Here is a 20152-nt window from a genome sequence, read left to right as displayed (position 1 = left end):
AATATTTACCACATGTGCTACACAGAAATATTGTCTCCTAAGATCCCATATGGCCTGACAGACATATCAGTCAGTAACTGTACATATGGCATGTGAGCGATCATCTCCACCAACTAAATGTAGACATGAAAATTAAGGGAGAGAATGTAAATGACCCCAGCAGAAGGCATGCTAGTGTAATTTAAAAAAGTCTATAAAAAGAAATACCTGTACATAAGAGGAGACAGTAGCAAAGTAGATAACAAACAATCTACACAGCTACTCCATCTTACTCCATCCTATTATTTTGAACTTTTGAAATGACCCTGTCATATACTCAAACACACAAGACACACAATCAAACGTATGCATCTATACACTCTTTTATTAGTATTTATTTGTTGGCAAAGACATATTTAAAAAGTGGTCCTAACTTGTGCATATTTGTAACTTGTGCATAAATAGTAATGATATATAACAGATCCCCAGGTCTGCCTCACAATCCTCCATATAGATGTGAATGAAATGTTTAGTGGAAAACTTTGCAGCCACCATAGGTCAATTAGCAGCTGCTGCTTCATTAACAATGAAAACAATCTAAACACACAGAGCAAAACATAACAGCCAATAAAATCCATTTTACATATGATACAAGTGAAAACAGGAAGACTGTGGAAATTGAGGCAAACTATCAGCTGTAACGAGCACTGAAGTGGACAGTGCCGCTGTTCTCTAACTAACTGAGTAAAAACTGAAGACCAGCTTCTTCAGATTCCATCACATTCAACATGTGCTATCCTCCCACTTGAGCATTTACTTCCGGGACTTCCTGGAGGTCTTGGTTGTCTTGGAGTACCTCTGGTGATCGTTAACACGGTTGCGCAACACATTGACCTCGTACTTCTGCATCTTGAGCTTCTCGGCCAGGTCGAACTTCTCACCCTGGAGCTGCCGTAGCCACTGCCAGAGGTCACGGGCCTTCTCCTCCAGCTTCTCCTGGTTGAGGTGGTCGATGTTGAGAGGCTTGCGCCGCTCCATGAGGGTCTTTGTCTTCTTCTCTCGCTCCGTCAGCTTCTTGCCCTTCTTCTGGTCAACCTTCTGGAGGTAGCCGCCGTAAGTCTTGTTGTTCAGGAGCTTCTTCTTCTTGGCTTCCTCCTCAGCGCGCAGTTTGGCCGCTTCCTCCTCACGCCGAGCTTTCTCCTCAGCCAGCCGGGCCTGCCGCTCCCTCTCCCGCTCGGTCCGCTCGCGTTGCTGCTCGGCCCGGTCGGCCCGCCGCCGCTCGATGCGTTGTTTCAGCGCCACCAGCTCCTCTTCCTCCTTCTGCCTGGTGCTGAAGTGTGACTCAATGAGGCTCTGCAGCTCGTTGTAATCCTTCTCCACACGCTTGCGATGGAGGTCGTCAAAATCCACCTTCTCGCCATCAGGCAGCTTGGGTGGAGCTATGTTGGGCAGGTACATCCTGGTCTTGGGCTTGAAGTCCTCCTGGTCTCGCTCACCCACCTCTTGCGTTTGCTCCTCATCTTCGTCCACTTCAAGGACCTCCTCTGCATCCTCCTCTTCCTCAACCCCTTCTTCTTCTTCTTCTTCTTCCTCATACTCCACAATCTCCTCAGTGTCAGACATTGTGCCGGTGCTGTGCCCTGCCTTTGAGAGAATGAATGGGGGGTTGAGGAACTCTTGACCACTTCCACTCCAGCGGGAGAGTAGGCATCTAAAGGGAGTGAGCTGAAGGAATGTGTTTTTATAGGGCCTGGTAGGCCCATGTGACCTCTGTTGAATGAAACTTCTCGGTCCTTGGACTGTGGAGGGAGGTTTTTGGACAGATGCACAGGGTGCTATTTTTTCCTCTTGATCTTTTTCAGTGCCTCTAGGTCCCAGATCAAAACCCTGACCTCTGACATCTCCTCCCCTTAAGTCTTTTATAGGGATTCCAAGAATAATTTGGTCTGGCACAAAACAGATGCACAACACGGGAATAAGAGGTTCTCCAGTAAGTCTGTTAAAATTAGGCAAGAACATATTTTAGGATACTGAGCTTCTTACTGGCAATATTACCATCCCTTCTGATGGCATTTTGTGCATGCTACCTATGTGTAGATACATGTGTTAAATGTTAGAATTAACTCAGTGCGTCATTTACATTATGCAGTTGTGTCTTTTATTTAATTATCCTGTAATACCAAACATTGCAGTGTGAGTGATTAAGCAGAATTAATTATATAATACCACAAGAGTACAGCTAAAACATTCCTGCCTTCTGAGGCAACACTCCATAAGAGATCATAAGACTAGTAATTGCACTAATAACTGTATTCCCTTTAAGGACTGACTGAACTTTCCTTTGCACGAATCCAAAGGACCATAAATATCTAACCATTGAGATGCTATGCAGATGATTCTTGATACTATTATGGCAGACAGTGATACAGACAGTTGGTGACAAAGGCAGGCAGGTGTGTCACATGGTTGCTGACCAAGTTCTGGTTGGGTACTAAAAATTCCCATGACGCGTTTCCGATGAGTCCACCAGCAGGATTTTTCCAAAACACAATATCAACCTTGATGTGAAACAATGGACATAAAACAATAAATGTTATGATATTGTTTAAAATCAAATATATAATTATATATTTATGGGAAAAATGTATTACCAGCATATGCAAATTTTAGTTCCTGTCCATGTAATACAGACCAGAAATTTCTCACTATGTAGCACTGCACAGAAAGAAAATGTTGATTTTATGTACAATAGCAATCTTAATGAGCCGTGAAAAGGTTGAGAACAGTTACACACTCCCTGAGATAAAGTTGAAGAAGCTGTGGAATCTACATTAACCTAGCCTGCCCTCTTAACTTTGCCTAAAGCTGACGAATGACCTCTGACCTCCTGTTTTTCTGGAAACCTTGTGTACTTCACTACAGCTTTGAATATATATTCAATTATTGTGTTTGTGTCTTAATATATTAAGACACAAACAGTAGTTCACAAAAGTAACTCCCTCAGGCTCATGTCAGCTTGTAATTTGTGAGTGACAGGTGGTACTTCTATGTAAATCACGCCTCTGATTGGAGACAATCACAAGGGACAGCTGCATCTATCAATAGGAGCACAGGGCTCCTAACCACAGATATGAGTCAACCTTAACCAGGCCCCAGTTCCTATACCCCCACATCACAATACATAATCCTTAACATCACCAAAAATACCTCACATTACACAGGACAGTGCAGTAAACTGTGTGTGTAACACTTTCAGTCGTCATTAATAGATGATAAATAAACTTAGATCAAAAAATTGTTTTAACTAAAATAGAATCAACAGAAAGGTCATGAATGAATTGGAGGAGTTTGGATACAGTCGCAGACAGGCTTACTCATAAGTAGAACTTTTCAACGGTCAGACACAAGATATCAGACCTCAATCCAACTAACCTAAATCTCAACTTAAAACATAACCCTAATCCTAAACCTCACCATAGCCATAACCAGAAACCAGTTAAAACTAAGTTTCAAAATGTTGTTAACAGCATGTCTAACAGTTTGTTGTGTATACTAATATGGTGTGTGTTATACCTGTTACATGTAACATCTATGATGTGAACTTGGACACTCCAAATAAAAGTAAAAAAAAACAATGAAAGGAATTAATCAAATTATAAACAAATCTTATTTACTTTGTTAGATAAAAGTTTCGATATACTGAATGTTTTCAGATGCTTGACTCCTGTTATATCAGTGACATGTTTACGGGCAGTCATGGCCCGTAAACGGGCAGTCATGGCCTGGTGGTTAGGGAGCTGGTCTTGTGACCAGAGGGTCGTGGGTTCGATTCCCAGACCTGAGGCTATGACTGAGGTGCCCCTGAGCAAGGCCCTTAACCCTCAATTGCTCACTTGTATAAAAATGAGATAAAATGTAAGTCGCTCTGGATAAGGGTGTCTGCCAAATGCCATAAATGTAAATGTAAAAATGTTTACTAAGAGTCTGTTAAGTGTTTGTTTAATGTTTCTTTTTGTCTAATGTTTGTGGTTATATAATATATGTTATATAAACAGGCTACAAATGACATTCTAATATACATTTTAGTATTCTGTACAAATTTTCTGAAACCCCATTAGAAAGTCTCTGAATGAGACTGGTTCCATTCTCATTTTATTGCACGTTCTAGTGAAGGTTCAGACAGCTACTGTATTGTTTCCAAAGTAAGGAAGTCCTCACCATTTACACCTCAACTGTCATTCACAGACTGCTGAATCATTGGACAGCTTTCCTGTCTCTGAATAATTCATGGATATAACAAAATAATTTGTAAACCTTCAGAAAATACTACATATATGCGCAGAATTCAGAATGTTGTCCTATTCTAATGAAGTTCCCTTATACATGGCCAGTTTGACATGATATGTGTGTAAGACTGTGCATGTGCACATATGCATTCAGTGCAGAAAAATCGTAGTTGTCAACAAATGTATCAAGGTTATATTAATTCATATGCATCTATTCAAATCGTACCATTTGTTGCATTGTTTTAATTTTTAAGACCACATGTAAACTGACTTCACCCTCACATAAATATTTGCTGTTCATCAGCACTTTGACCCAGATATATCTGAATTGATCTCTGAAACTGGGCTCTTACATGAAAGATAATGAAACCATCCAGCACTGAATATATACTCTAGTGACTAGTGTATTGTCTAAGACTAGTGTAATGTCAGCTGTGTTATTAGCACGAGCACTCTTGTGAGGGACTTTATTAGTGCAGTCCCTGTCCATATTTCACATCCAGTTCAAGGCAACCTGAGACACAAGGGGAGCTCGTGGCCAGCAGTGGATCTCTGACTCCCTCTGGTGGCAGGCTGAGACAAAACACATCCTCCAATAACATGACTGGGATGTAGTCTGGTAATAGCATACTAGTAATAGGACTTCTTATAAAAATAATTAATAACTTCAGTTTACAAAGTGGAAACAAGTACTTATTCTGTCAGGTAAATACATAACTGGTTTGCTGACATTCTGAGACATACACAGGAATAAACCCAAGGTTTACATGAGAAACTTTTCTTGCATTCAAAACAGGGACAAGATACATTTACTGGACTTTATTTATTAAAACAAGCACAATATGTGTAGACAAGAGGCACACAGTGGTGTACAACACCCTGCTTTAGCATAACATGTCTTTAGCATACAGTGATGACAGCTAGATGAGGAGTAGTTGATGGTGACGAGCACTGTAAGGAGATCTCCAAAGGGAGCAGAGTCCCAGGGACAGACAAGAGGGACGGACAACTGAGAATTATGGGAGCAGCAGAGATCCAGAGATCTGGAGAAGAGCGCATGCGACACACAAGGAAGCAGACCAACTCTCACCGTGTACTGTGTGACCAGTCTACAAATGCTCTTTAATGTTTACATTTTCAAAAAAGGACAGATTACAGTCGATCCACAATGATTATTTATATCAAAAATATATCAGCGGGTCTATGATGACATGAAATAGAGAAAGCACATACAATATCAGATATGTACAACTTGTATGCGAGTATTTAAACAAAATTTTATATACAGAAAGATTTCTGTCTCCAGGGGAGTCTTAACATTCATTCAACACTAAGAGAACATTGTTGTGATGAACAACAATTGGGATTTTTCCATAGTTGGTGAGATTGCTGCCATCAGCTTGTCCAGGAGATCGTTTACAGTCCAATAAAAATGAATACAATTACTGAGAAGATCATGCGCTTCTTCTAATAGTAAGCAAACCCCCACCACCCTCCACAAGATTACGGTATATATAACCGATGAACGGACTATCAGAAGCTCCAGGTGAGTGCCTTCAGCCTGCAGCCTGTTCAGAGTGTTGAAACACACAAATACAGACACATACTGATATAACTGTGCTTTACTGGATAATCATGTGAAACTGCAGGCAAAGACCAACAGATTATCGTGATTACGTGCATACTGGTTTCCATAAGTCTAAAACTACAGAGACATATGTAAAAGAAGATGGACCTGTTTAAGGACTGCACTGTCTCTGGACTTTAGATCCTGTGCTGGGCCCAGATTCTTCACTGTGGCGCTTCCCAGTGGTCTGGGCGGCGCTGGAGTAGAGTCCTCGTCCTGGGGAAGACACGTGAACACCTCGTGTTTGACTTCTGCACAATGGCTTATCTTCATCTGCTTTACATACAGTAGAGTTCTACACAGTACTATTACCGTTACTGTCAAATGCCTATTAAATTCGGGTGCAGTTGCTGGGTGGAGGCCTTTACCTTGTTGGAGAACAGGGCCGGATATCTGCTGAGCGTCCTGTCTGTAGCACACCAGTCCTCCACCACTGCCCAAACCGCCTGTGGTCAGGGAGCTTCCATAAGCACATGCTTAAAAAAGAGCAGGATTCAAAGTGGATTTAGAGAGCTCCTTTATAAAAAGAAGGATTCAGTTCTCCACTCATTAAAAGTGTTTTTTGTGTGTTTGTGTGTGTGTGTGTGTACCTTGCTGTTGTGTGCCGTTGATGGAATGTGTGTCTGCTTGTGGATACATCATCATTCCACTGTGCCACTCCCCCTGTGGGATCATGGGCATCTGGTACCCTAGGGTCAGGTCAACAAGGCATGATTACTGCTACTGGAAGCCAGGTTTTCTGAGTGAACTCGTTCCTGTTCCATCGATCCCTGGGCTGGCAGACATACCTGAGATTGCAGTGGTCTCCTGGGGGCCCTCCGAGAGAGCCATGAGGCTGGTGGGGTTCTCCCCGGTCCCATTACCATTAGATGGCACAGTGGCCAGCAGACCTGAAAGAGTCCAGCCTCAGTGAGGACACAGTACCACCTACACAACACTGCTTTGATCTTTTTTTTTTTGCCTACTACAATGCTTCTGCACACCCTGAATTATATCTTGCATTATATTACTCCCTTTCTAAATCCTCTACACCATATCAAATATGCAATACATTCTATAATGTTAGATAAATCATTTTAGAAAACATCTGAAGATGATCCACACATAAGGGTTCACTCACAGGCAAAACAGATAAGGACATTGAAACAGACAATATCAAATAGTTTTTGTCCGGACAGTGTGTTCGAATCCCAGGCAGGAGTGACTCACCCAGGCCGCGGTAGCAGGACAGCTGCTGGTAGATCTGTTTCATGCGCTCGATGTTGAGTCGACTAGCCTCTGCATGGTGCACCATGGGTTTGGGGTAGTGCACACCAAGCACACACTTGGCCAGCTTCTGCACGCTCTCGGGCGCGTTCCATGGGTCATAGATGTACTTTGCAGGAAAACCCCTCAGCACAGGCAAGTACCGCCTGCACGAAGGAACGAATCACACAGCGGACACATCAGAATTCTGCATTAATCTAACGTCATTTTGAAGGAATAAATGAAATGTTATCTGCAGAACTGGCAGGAGAATTGAGGTCATCACAAATAAATGCAGAAACAAATATATTGCTAAACACCGGTGGTGTTTCCATTTCAGCGCGAGGGCAGTAGAACCCACCGTATGTAGTCCCCGTTGGGGTCGGTGCGGCGGCCAAAGCCCACGGGGCAGTAGCAGTGGAAGAACTGCTGGAAGAAGGAGCTGCAAGACAGCCACATCCAGCTGCCGGCGTTCACGCTCCAGTCAGCGTCCAGGAGCAGCTCCTCAAACACCTTTGAGCAGAACAATGCGTGTAAGTCAACAGTCCGTGATCTGAGGTTTGGTCTGGCCGAGGCATGCAGCCACACCTCATTCTGACTAAATGAAAGCGAAAAACGTCTGAGCAAGTCCATTGCTTTTAAGGTGCGACTCTTCTGTGTAATAAAGCTAATGATGGTCATTTAAATTAAATCCTTGTTTACGATCAGTTCGTCTTTTAGGTGGCGGTACCTTCATGCCCTCCTCCCAGCTGATCCACAGATCTCCGCGGGTGAGGAAGCAGGCCACTGCGTGACGGGCCAGGTGGTGAATCCAGCCCTCCTGCCTCAGCTGGGTCATGATGGCGTCGATCCAGGGGAAGCCCGTCCTGCCCTCTGCCCACTTGGCCAGCGCCTCGGCGTTGCGGTCCCAGGGGATCTGCACGCAGATGGGGTTGCCCTCCATCTTGTCAAAGCGTGGGTTGTTGGTGGCAGCTGTGTAGAAGAACTCACGCCACAGTAATTGGCCATAGAGCGAGAGAGGGGGTGAGCTGTTCCTCTTCACCTGAGAAGAAGAAATAGATGGTATGGAAACAGAGCGTGAGACAGGTGACTCCTCACTGAAAGAATGACAATCATTCAGTCATTACCTAATCTTATCAGATCGCTTAGCTGGTTCTTGTAGGTTGGAAAGGATTCAAGGTGTTTCTAGCTGCTACTAAGAGGAGAAGTTCACGAGACCAACCTGTTTGTCAGGCAGCTCCTTTTGATTGTATTTAGCAGAAGCTGTGACGTCAATGGAGGCTTGAGATTTCATGTTGTAAAATGTTGCTACTTTTCACATGCAAGTTGCACATGTCAGGCCAACTAAAGCTCTAGACTAACTAGTAACTACACAAGCAGGTGTGTTCACCACTCACTGCAGGTTAATACGTTTTCCTAAAAAGTCACTCCTGCCCCCGTAACAACCCGTCCCTCTGCTTCACACTCCCACTTCACAGCCCTGATCTCTGACTGGCGTGGCCATTGGACATCACTGGGAGGATGTGCTAGGTGTGCATCACTGTGAAGCGTGTGGCGTGTAGGCGGAGGTCCATACCTTCCTGTACAGGTCGGTGAGTTTGAAGTAGAAGAGGCGTGACGAGAGGCAGCCGAACCTCAGGTAGGGGCTGAGCCCCGTGGGACTGGCCAGCAGGGAATTGGCGTTCATTCTGGGACGCTCAAAGTTGGCCACCCATGCCTGGAACATGAGGATTTGGGTTAGGGACAGTCTAGGACCATGTTTCTCCACCCAGTCCTTGGGAGCCCACCAGGTGGTACAGATTTTTTATTATTATTATTTAAGCCAGCTCCCAGTATGCTTGATACCAGGTATTCAATGTCCTTGATTACTTGATTTGGGCATTTTGGGTTCTAAGAGGGAGCAGAAATTTGGACCATCTGGCCTGTTTACCCCCAAACACTCAGCTGGCAAACATCTTCATTGTCAATTTATAACTGACAAAACAATCCAGTGTTGGACAGATCAATGTGCATGCAGTGTGCAAAACAAAAAGAAAAAAGTGAGGTTCAGTCTGAATTCGGACCTTTCTCTCCAGATGCCTCTCGAGGCGTGTGAGGGCCTCCGTCTCTCCCCCGGGCCAGACCGCTGAAGTCAGTCCCTCAGTGTCAAAACCTGCAATGATGACATGGATGACATAACAATGGTTTTCAAGAAAATAATTGACATACAGAACCAAGCCTTTTAAAGCTAAGAACGAACACAACTGACGCCTGGCTAGAATAACTGAACACAATGTCGAAATGCTCAAGAAATTAAAATTGAAACTAAAACTAAGAATGGACTAAAATGAAAGTGAAGCAAACTCTTCATTTCAAAGTGTTTTTGCATTGCAATTCTGTTTTTCTTGTGATTGTTATTTGCAATTACTGTATAGATTACAAAAATCAAGAACTGCAAACAGAGTGGAGTGATAGTGACTAATACGAAATATATATAAAGCCATACAAGACCATAACTGTAAATCTGTTGAAGAAAACATTAGAATATCACATTAACATTTTACTTAAATACATATTCTAAGTAAATTCAAAGTACCTCCAACTCAAAGTGCCCTAAAAGAAAAAAGTAGGAAAACAAGCTCTTGATTAAGAATTCTTCATTAGCTGCTACCGACATGATTGCTAGCAGCTGATTGCTACTGCAAATTGTTTTGCAGATGGTAACTTCATTACCACCCCAGCAGATGCTCAGGCTATTCATTGGTGTTGCTCAGTCAGGCCCGGAACTGCTGTCTTTTCAGTTCCTGCTTATCTGGGGAACGATTTCTTCTCTGGCCTCAAAAAAGAAACAGCAGGCCCAGCAAGGGTCTGACTTGTCCAGAATATTTCACTTCCTGGCCCTAAAAATTCCCCAGCTGCTTCAGGTCACTGTCGTGCTCCAGGATTTATTCAGCCACTAGCAGCCAGAATGTCAACAGAGGCAAGTGACAGCATGTTTCACAGATAAGGAGGTTTGTCTTGGATTGTGAACAGTACCTTTTTATTCACCACATTTCCCCCTTTGCGTCTGTTTATACTTTCTTAATAACAGACTGTCAAAAAGAGCCGTAATAACTACATGATTTCATTATGAATGTACATTTAAATCCACAGCCAGAACTTAAACCTTCTTAGTTGTACAGAGCCAAAATGGAGAAAGATAAGGTCACTGTTCAGTTCTTTATGAAAATGTGGCAAGTACGTTAACAACCTGGACCTGATCCCACTGACTTGAACGGAAAGTGATCTCATGATGCAAGAGACCCACCAAGCTCCTCCAGGGAGGGGACCCCGAACTTCTCGTCGTGGTCATCAGACAGTGGGGTGGTGCAGGAGCCCATCACTTCTGCTGTGATGGTCTCGGCTGGCATCCCCACCGCATCCATCCTGCTGATGAGGGTCTGGAAACGCTTGTAAGTGAGTGGAGACTGTCCTCCATTGAGCTCTATGATCCTGCCACACAGCCAAACAGAAAAGAAGTTAAAGAGTTAAAAGAGGCCAAAGTCTGAAAACCACCACTCTGTAGTCTCCAGGCACTGCAACGGTGTGTGCGGCTGACGGCCGAGAGCCACGGAACGGCAGACGGAGGGGTACGCACTTGTCCAGATCATAGAGCGTGTGGGAGATGCGCACGGTCACCTCCACACCTGCCTCGTTCGCCAGCTTCTTAATGGCTGCATCTCGCTCCTTCCCAAAGGGCTCAGAGTCGTACTCATAAGACAGACGAGTGATGCTCCACTCCTGCAGTTCAACAGGACACCATCAACAGAGGCAAAGCAGCCGACATACACATGTGTATAGAATGGAGATACATTTTTTAAAATAACTTCAGTCCAATTGTATTATACCAAATACCAGATATGTGTAATTTAAAATATTTATTTTATATATATATATATATATATATATATATATATATATATATATATATATATATATATATATATATATATATATATATATATATATATATATATAATGTATCATAATTTTGCTCCATTAGCGCGACACGTTAAACACAGGTGTGCTTGTATGCTGCAGGACCTTGAAGAGCCTGGGGAAGACGTCGGTCGGTTGGCCCCGTATTACAAAGAGGCGGGAGTTGAGTTTGCGGAGGCTGGCGTCCAGGTCCTCCAGACACTGCAGCAGGAACCTGCGGATTGGACAAACGCTCTGTAACCTTAATCCATATTGAGGGACAGGATGCCAGTGTGCATCAATTCAATGGTGCTTTTTAAAAAAGGCCATGCTCAAAATCTCTGTAAAAGTAACCTAGTATACTAGAAAGTGTGACGTTATAAGTACACAAGGTCCCCAAAAAAGTGAGTCATCCTAGTGATTTAATAGATTATGGGTGTAGCCAGACATCAATCACCAAAACATTATTAGTGAAAGTACATGATTGCCATTAAGTGTATTGGTGGTTTAACTGGAGGTAGGTTTTGCTAAGAGAACATCCCGTGTTTACTGCAGACAGCAGTACCATTATGACATCCCTTACATAAAAGGTCATTTTACACTCTAAACTGAATTCTCTGCTCTCAGGAACAAGATCCTCTTCCCAAGGGTTTAGTGGAAATGTACAATCAGTGCATTAAACTGATTTTAAAACCAGCTTTGATGTTTCATGTTTAAAGCTTTATTATGAGTGAGAAACAGATCCTAGATTAGTTGCTTGGGGGAATTAAATTATTATTATTATTATTAAATGATAACAGATGAGGCTGTCTAATTACTGCCCTGAGTTCTATGAGGTTTAATGCATGCCTCAATATTCTTAATGTCCTATACTCATTAAAAGGTGCTTCTTAAATAGATCCTAAACCACCATCACCCACTGATTGGGGAACCCAAAGCCTTTAACTTTATTCTTTCAAAATAGGTATGCTAATCTCTTTAGAGCACGTTGGAGTCTGCAGTAGGGGATGTGGTTGTGATAGAGAGGTGAGCTGCCACACATAAGGACTGAAAAACCTTCAGTTCCATCCAAAATTCCATCAAGATGCACCAAAACAAATCTGACTGAATATCGAAGATCTGCTGTTTGAAATAACCTAATCCTACTTCTGCATTAAGTTTCATTTATTTGCCCTACAAAGATTAGGATTTAAATGTTTTCTTCTTAACATTAAGGATTGTACAATGATAACTGACTAACTTCAATAAGAGCTTTTAACAGTGCTTAAGCGCTCATATGAATTATTTCACTGCCACAAGATATCTCATTTGACATAATCTGTTCATATTACACTGCATCAGCATTGAAAACAATTCTCAATAATTCTACAAACTGCACTTATAACATACTTACGAAAATGCAGCGAGACAGAATGAAAATGGCCACCTGATCAGCGCAGGCAAGGAGTCTGTGCTCACGAAACAGGTTTCCTCAACGCCACACTCCATTACATAAGCTCCACCATCATGCAAGGTGACAACCTGATCTCACGCCCTGCAGCAGCCTGAGATGAACCTCTTGGCTAAATCTAAACAACCCCACCCCCATCCTCCCAAATTATAAACAACCCCCATACAACCATTGGGCAACTTATCCTAAAGCAATTATGAGGCTTTAGAAAACCTAATCAGCCTCCGGCAGTGTTTATCATCAAAACAGACTATCAAATGATATAAGGCATGCAGTTTTGCCCATTGAACCATGGCTGTAAGTTTTCAGCACACTCAACCTTGTTTTTAGTTATTCATTTCTATGGCTCTCGAAATGTGACAACTTTCCTTGAAGCTGTAAATCCATAAGCCAACTAAAAACAACTAAGAACAGATACAATATGAATAATATTAACAATATGAATATTTCTTTACTTTTGCTTGAAACTAATTGAGGTATGCTTCAGTATGCTTCCTGTGGACACCTCGACTATAACGTAACAATTTTACTTGCATCCTTTTTGAACTCATGATAGAAGCAAGTTATTACATAATAATGAAGGACAGTCGTTATAATTATGACAACAAAACCTCAAGACATGGCAGTAAACCAGTGATTCTGAACATGAGAGAGAGAGAGAGAGAGAGAGAGAGAGAGAGAGAGAGAGAGAGAGAGAGAGAGAGAGAGAGAAAGAGAGAGAGAGAGAGAGAGAAAAGCATTATGACACTTGAGAATATTTTGTACAATTTGAGTGCTTTGCACAGAGACGGTACCCACAGACATTTATTAGAACGTCACAGGTGTCTCTTGCTGTTGCCAGGTAACAAGCAGTGGTAGACTGCATCACTCTGGTTATAAGTGGGCACAGAGCATAGTGGGTGAGACTAAACTAGAGAAATAAAAAAAAAACTCATTAAATGCTGCCCCCCTTAGAAAAACATACCAAAGTATTTACTTTCTCTTCTTTGAAGACTAACATCTGTATTCACATATGACCAGAACTTGTCAAATACTGTGGCAGGAGGGAATACTAATATGACTAACTAGTCTTTTTTTCTTCAAATCAGTTCACAAACACTCAATAATATAAACCAATGGCTCATCACAAATGCTGTCTGTACATTTACATGTACATATGCTTTATGGATACATTTTCATGATTTACGCAACTATAAATAAAAGCAATTATTGAAATGATAAGTTATTAAATGCAATTACATGCTAATCATGATGATTCCATTATATTGCTATGCATTCCTAATCTTCATATAATGACTGTCTTAAATTGTCTGGCTTTGGATAGACACTGCCATTCTGGTCGAATACTACACTGACACACATTACACGGCTCTTTTCTCAACATGCCACTGACATACTACTACATTTCACTACTCTAATCAAACTAGTTGCCCATTACCACATACGCATTGCACAAGATGAATTTAGCATTAGGCCATAGCAGAGTTCACATAGACCCAAACAAGGTAAGCCACCATGCTAACCAGCCACTGATCTGGCCTTGGTTTGGGGTTTGTCTAGACACGCTGCCTGTTCACTCTGTCTCATCATGGGGACGGCTGCACAGGAGGACGTCTCCCAGTTGTCTGCCCAATTAACATGCTCCCTACTGACAGGAAGGTCTGCGAAGATGATGAAGACCTACTGTCTCTCCTTGGCTTGGTGTTTTTCCTTATTCAAAGGCTTACAATACTTAGAATTTACTTATAAATATCATATTCATTTTTATTTTGTACTAACTAATTATAATTCATTTTAATCAGTTTACTGGGAGAGTAAATATTTAATTCAGAATTGTGCTTAAATGCACATTAGATACACACACACTACGTATTTCACCAAATATTACAATATTACTGTTTGGATTTTTTAAAGATGATGAATTTCAAAAACTGTGCTCCAATGACACTGTCTTGGGTATAAAGGAAACGGATTCTCAAGTCACAGTACAGTGGTGAATGATTTCTGCACTGTTACATGATTAGGCTGTAGCCTGCAATGTCACTATTCAACCAGCTGCGCCACACCCAGTGTGTATGCAAACAAGCGCGCGTCATGCCAGAACGGGTTAAAAACAACAACAACAACAACAACAACAAACACGTCACGACCGTCTAACACATGATGTAACTGACAAAGGAATCGGAATGCGTAACAGAGCGACACGGAGATGAAAGTAGCGTTTCTGCAAATTCGCTCTTATGAGTTTACAACAGCCTAAATCAGCAGGGATGTATTTCTGCTATGTTAAGTTTGCTTTCTATGTTAAAACCACGGACGTAGTTTTGGGGGGGGGGGGGGACGGGGGGGACATGTCCCCCCCACTTTTTCAAAAGCCGGTTTTGGTCCCCCCCAGTTTTTACAGTTAAAACCAAATATTTAAGTAGCGACGAAGTCATGTCCCCCCCCACTTTTTAACGGTTAAAAAAACAATATCCAAATAGCGACAAATCTAGCACTAGGATCATGCAGCTCCGAGCCCCCCCCCCCCCCCCCCCCCCCCCCCCCCCGCTCAACAACTTTTGTTCACAGCGCTCAACAATTTTCATTCAACCCCCCCCCCCCCCCCCCCCCCCCCCCCCCCCCCCCCCCCCCCCCCCCCCCCCGCTCAACAGTTCGCCACCCCAGGTTGTGTCCCCCCCACTTATGAAATCAAAACTACGTCCATGGTTAAAACCTTTGTGGAAATGCTGAATGGAGCTTGTAAGGACATGTCAACTTGTATAGTGGGTGAAATAAAAAAATAATAAAATAAAATGAAAGCATAGTATTGCATCAACAACTGTCTCGATGACATAATCCAGCGTAGTGGCACACCCAGAAACGTTTCCAAAAATCTTTGATCTAGTTTAGATTAACAACATAAAGAGATGAGTAAACTTTGCTAAATGAAAGGAAAGTTTCAACAAAGTTCAACAGCTCACAGTTTTAGCATGCAGCAAATTCATAGATAAGAGGCGACAACATGTCAATACTGCGCTCCTGATATCAGAAACAATATCTTTGGATTAAATTGTCTCTATTAAATCTCATGTTAATACAATATGATGCATTTTAAGTTCTATACATTCTCTGTATATAGTATTATTAGTAAGTGGAGTTATAATGGCCACTAGTTTGATAAAAGTATTTTAAAAGTACTTATGTGATTCTTCTGACTTCTGACAAATTTCAGTATAGTAGGTTGTGCGTAACTTGCCCCTGGAGTGATTATTTTCACTTAGACAAAAATTATATATTTGTGTCAAATAAAAACACATTACTGCACTTTTCTTACCTCCACCTGTTGATTCCGACGTTGGACGATCCTGCAAACCAGGGGTCGAGGATGTACACGCACCTGACGCTGTCCGCCCCCTGGAGCGACTCTTTGAGGGAAGGATTGTCGTGGAGCCGCAAGCCCTTCCTGAACCAGTGGATCGTGTTTACGACCATTACTTCACTGGACTAGTCCCTTAGAAATGTACTGCTCCTGAGCGCTGAAGAATAGACTCTCAAAATGTTCAATGAACCAAAGTGAATACTGTCTTTTTACGGGAATGTTTGATCAGTCCAATAATCTGAAGTGTAATTAAATATGTAAAACAGTAAAAATTCCTTTTGGGAAATTTTTTTATCCTTGCTCTAACAAAGCGTTTTCCATTATGTCAAAGAATTTAACGAACCGCTGCCACAGTTGAACCATTTGGCCTCGAGGACGCGCGTATTCGCTCGGATACAGAGCGGGCTTTAGGACCCAGCGCTCAACTCAACTTCCCTGTTGTATAACTTGTTTTTTTTTACCCTTCAATGACAAAAAGTATAAAATTGTCAATACGTGCAAATAAATACGTAACAGTCTCTCCCGAGACTTAATCCAGATCACAGGAAGTTATGCTGTTTATTTAGCTTTTCAAATTCTCGCCGGGTGAAGTGGGTGCCACGGATCCAGAACGGTCACGATTATGTAAATATTAATAATCGCAAAAAAAGCTTAAACGTTCCCGGAGACTGTAGCAGATGGCACTCACGTTCCGCATCAAATAAACACCGGGTTTGACAGACTGCTCTGTGTCTTTCTGTAGCTTGCGTTAAATCCAGTTGTAGACGGCTTTCTTAGGGCGACACTCCCGCACACTTTGGTCAGTATAATTCACCCGCACCCTGACGTGGTGGCTCCACCCAGGGCACCACGCACATGGAGCAGAGACGTCCTGATTGGCCCGTCCCTGCTTTGACGTCATTCATCCCAAGTCACGTTCCTGTAGTGTGATTATTTGAGCTTTTATAAATTCTGACTTTAAAACGTCCGCGCACCCACCAGAACTACCAAACCGTCAAAGTGCATTGAAATGCGACATAACGTACAGTATGAACAGACAACTTTAGGACGCCCGATACACATATTTTAACAACATATGGAAAGTTATGGTCGCGCTCGTGCCGTCTCGACGTTGATAGGCTAGTTGTGAAAGTGCCCGGATGGGCACATGACATCAGGTATGAGCGGAGGGAAGAATCTGGCCATAGCGCATGCGCGTAACCAGCAAGTCAGTCCGTATGGTGCTGTGTTAAAATGAAACAATAATGTTTATTGTTTATTTGTCGGGTTTTTTTGCAGCCCATTTAAACTTATTTCAATCCCCTCCTATTCTTGTACGTTCTCAAGAACAATTAACTACCGTTCTAGCTCAAACCTGAAACACGTGCCTCTTTCAGCACGTAGCCTGTGTGGGTGTGTGTGGTCACGTTGTACCAGCCTACTTAGGACCATGTCGTAGATGTTTTGCTGGTTGGCGTTCAATACTCTTATGTGTTTTTAAAATGTTAAGTACCAACATTCTTGTGTAGATTCCTGAACAAAAGCGTACATTCCTTTAAGCTAGGATCTATTTTATTTTAAGTGAAAGAAAACTCGTCACGTAATGGACATCCTGAGCGCGTGTAAACATTTGGGGGAACAGACTGCGTATTTGGGTTTTCCACCTCACGAAGACGCTTGCCAAAATAGCACTGGTTGAAATTCTGATGTTGCCCACTAGATGGCAGCAAACTCACGTTGATTCATAACTGCATTCACGCAGTAAGCAAAATCAGTTTGTATGTCTTAGGACCCGAGGTGTTCATTTCACCTGGAAAAAAATCAAACTACAGGAGGACGCCCACTCACAGCTTGAGATGAACCAGTTTTGAACTGTTTGATTCTTAATCTAACACAACTGATACAACTGATCCAGTTGTTCCTGAACATTAGAACTAAATTCTGCAGGAACATATTACTGATCACCAGGACTGGAGTTAGGTACTCCCCCTGAATATTGAGATCAGCGTGAATGTGACAAATTAGGAAGAACATTAGGAGAACATTTAGCTGTGAGAGCACAACTAAAAATATGCACACATAAGTTATGACTGCTTGGGAACCTCACAAAGTATTTTCAGCAATGTCCAAATAAAATAACACTAATGAGTAGCCATAGCAGAAACAAGATAAGCGTACAATGCAACATCACAGTAAAATGAGAAATACACCATAGAGTGTAACTGTAACCATAACCATCTTAGCTTTGTGGCTCCTTTTAAAAAAAATGGATCAAACTGGGATAATTAGTGAGCTAGCTATGTGTCTAGCAGAAATGTGGTTAACGTGTTCCATCACAGTTCTTTCTTTTCAGCTTACTGTTATTCATCTGTCATCTTCTGTTTACTTGTCTTTGTTGTTATTTCAAAGAGTTTTCCAAAATTCCTGATGCTGCATTCATCCACAAGCAGTGACTGGCACTCTGTCGGACACTCTACCAGGCTATGACGCTTCTTTTTATTCAAGTGTGGTGAATTCTTGTACATCTCGTTAAGAGGACTAAGTGGAAATCAACGGTATGCTCAAAAATAAAGAAAAAAAAAATCAAACATATGAACATACGAAAAAGATCAAAGATATGAACTTACCTCCCCAGTCTCAGACTTCTCTTAATAATTTATACATAAACATATCACTTCACATATCTGTCTCTCATATAATGCTCTCCCCAAACATGCACACACACTTATCGAATAACTCATAGACTTATTAAATACAGTATGTATTACTACAAATAAATAGCTATAGGTTCTCAAAGGAGGTGTGTGTGTGTGTGTGTGTGTGTGTGTGTGTGTGTGTGTGTGTGTGTGTGTGTGTGTGTGTGTGTGTGTGTGTGTGTGTGTGTGTGTGGTTACCCATTGCTGCTCCAAAAGCATGTTTTCTGAATGTGTGAACAGATGGTCAACAACATACAAGCAGACTTATCATGTAGTTCCATTGCTCTATTTTAGAGTTTCCATAACCATGTGCAGCGTTTCATAATGATTGAAAATGCTCATTAGTCAGACTAGATATAGTAATGCATTAGCAAAATGCTGTTTTGTATATTGTTAAGGAGGAAACAACAATAACTAAGATTTCCCAAGACACTTTAACATTTCCAGGCAACCAACAGTCAAGCAAGAATGTGTAGCAGAAACTCAATTAAAAGGCAGGACTTCCTGTCACAGCTCTCTGCAGTCTGCGCATACACTGTGAACAATAAAAGCAAAATTAAAGTCTAGGACACACAGATGACACGCAGCATAAAGCAGATTAGTGCCACAATGTGCTTTGCTAGCTGAGAAATATGAGTAGACATTTCTCTAAAAACAATAAGCAATCTGCTGTTAAAATGCAGTTACATCTTGTTTCTACTGGATGTCTGAGGGTTGCACAGAGCTGCACTGGTAGATGTTGCAGATATTCATGGTCACGTGTCTTAAAATCCAAATAAATTACTAATGAAATATGAAAGGTCTCATTACAGTGTTCCAACATCATTGCCTACAGTGTTGTGCAATAGGTAATGGGCTATTCAATGTTTCTGGGACACAAAGAACTCATATTCAGCTACATTTAAGGATAGTATTAGGTTATGTAATGTGATAATTCATGATTTTGTTACTTCTGTGGAGTGTCGTATGCATATGTAATTATCATGTTTTGTTTTGTGATGCTGTGGTTTTACTTTTTGACTTTGATCATTGGTAGTTAATCATGTAGGTTAACTACATGATTTCTACATCACTGTAGAAATATTACAGTTTCTGTCATATTTTCCCATAGATAAGTTTATATAATTGCATATCACAATACAGTCTGTACAGGTTTGTGTAATTGTGGGTTGATGGAACGGGTGGTGCAGCTGCAGTGTTGAAGTTTCTCGTGAATCTCATACAGAAGATGAGAAGACTCCCCAGAATCTGCTGGAGCTACGTGATGGTTCTGGGCTGAGGCCACTCCAGCACGGCTCACACCTTAAGTTTTTCCATCCTCACTCTGCCTGAGCAGACCGTGTAACCTCGGAAGGAAGCAGCGGTTAGGTTGAACTGCCATTTTTCTGGCTTGGCATACAACATGCTTTGTTACAGTTCTCACATAAGCTATACGCTCAAAAGTGCAAAATAAATTGGAATAACGTCTATATAGACCACAACATGTGTCACGTAGCACAGCATTGAGAAAAGACTGGATCACCAATGGGACATTAATCAAACAATATGGCCATAACCATAATCAAACCATATGGCGTAACCTGGTCCTCATTG

The 20152-nt window shown here is 41.9% G+C and overlaps 2 protein-coding genes and 1 long non-coding RNA gene across 4 annotated transcripts; 1 reads left to right on the top strand and 2 right to left on the bottom strand.

The window, feature by feature from the left end:
• Positions 1-346: 346 nt before the first annotated feature.
• tnnt2c (troponin T2c, cardiac) lies at positions 347-1677 on the bottom strand. The gene has a single exon (XM_077004515.1). The coding sequence runs from the start codon at positions 1600-1602 to the stop codon at positions 793-795; it is 810 nt and encodes a 269-aa protein (XP_076860630.1). The 5' UTR covers positions 1603-1677; the 3' UTR covers positions 347-792.
• Positions 1678-5069: 3392 nt separating this feature from the next.
• cry1a (cryptochrome circadian regulator 1a) lies at positions 5070-16720 on the bottom strand. 2 transcript variants are annotated; one of them, XM_077005091.1, is made up of 14 exons: positions 15840-16720; positions 11200-11308; positions 10754-10896; positions 10424-10608; positions 9201-9289; positions 8714-8854; positions 7868-8179; positions 7499-7650; positions 7102-7304; positions 6681-6782; positions 6483-6581; positions 6261-6338; positions 6001-6108; positions 5070-5833 (listed from the first exon to the last, which is right to left on the bottom strand). In XM_077005091.1, the coding sequence occupies exons 1-13, from the start codon at positions 15995-15997 to the stop codon at positions 6005-6007; spliced, it is 1875 nt and encodes a 624-aa protein (XP_076861206.1). In that variant the 5' UTR covers positions 15998-16720; the 3' UTR covers positions 5070-5833; positions 6001-6004. The 2 variants fall into 2 exon arrangements, with proteins under 2 accessions (XP_076861206.1, XP_076861205.1); XM_077005090.1 differs by having other exon boundaries at positions 6261-6368; positions 15840-16718.
• Positions 7543-9942, top strand: LOC143514194 (uncharacterized). Its single transcript, XR_013130782.1, has 2 exons — positions 7543-7670; positions 7846-9942. It is a non-coding gene; the product is annotated as an uncharacterized LOC143514194 (long non-coding RNA).
• Positions 16721-20152: the final 3432 nt, after the last annotated feature.

The sequence above is a fragment of the Brachyhypopomus gauderio genome, chromosome 5 (genome assembly GCF_052324685.1).
Source record: "Brachyhypopomus gauderio isolate BG-103 chromosome 5, BGAUD_0.2, whole genome shotgun sequence".
Lineage (NCBI taxonomy): Eukaryota > Metazoa > Chordata > Actinopteri > Gymnotiformes > Hypopomidae > Brachyhypopomus > Brachyhypopomus gauderio.
This window is presented reverse-complemented; position numbering and strand designations above follow the sequence as displayed.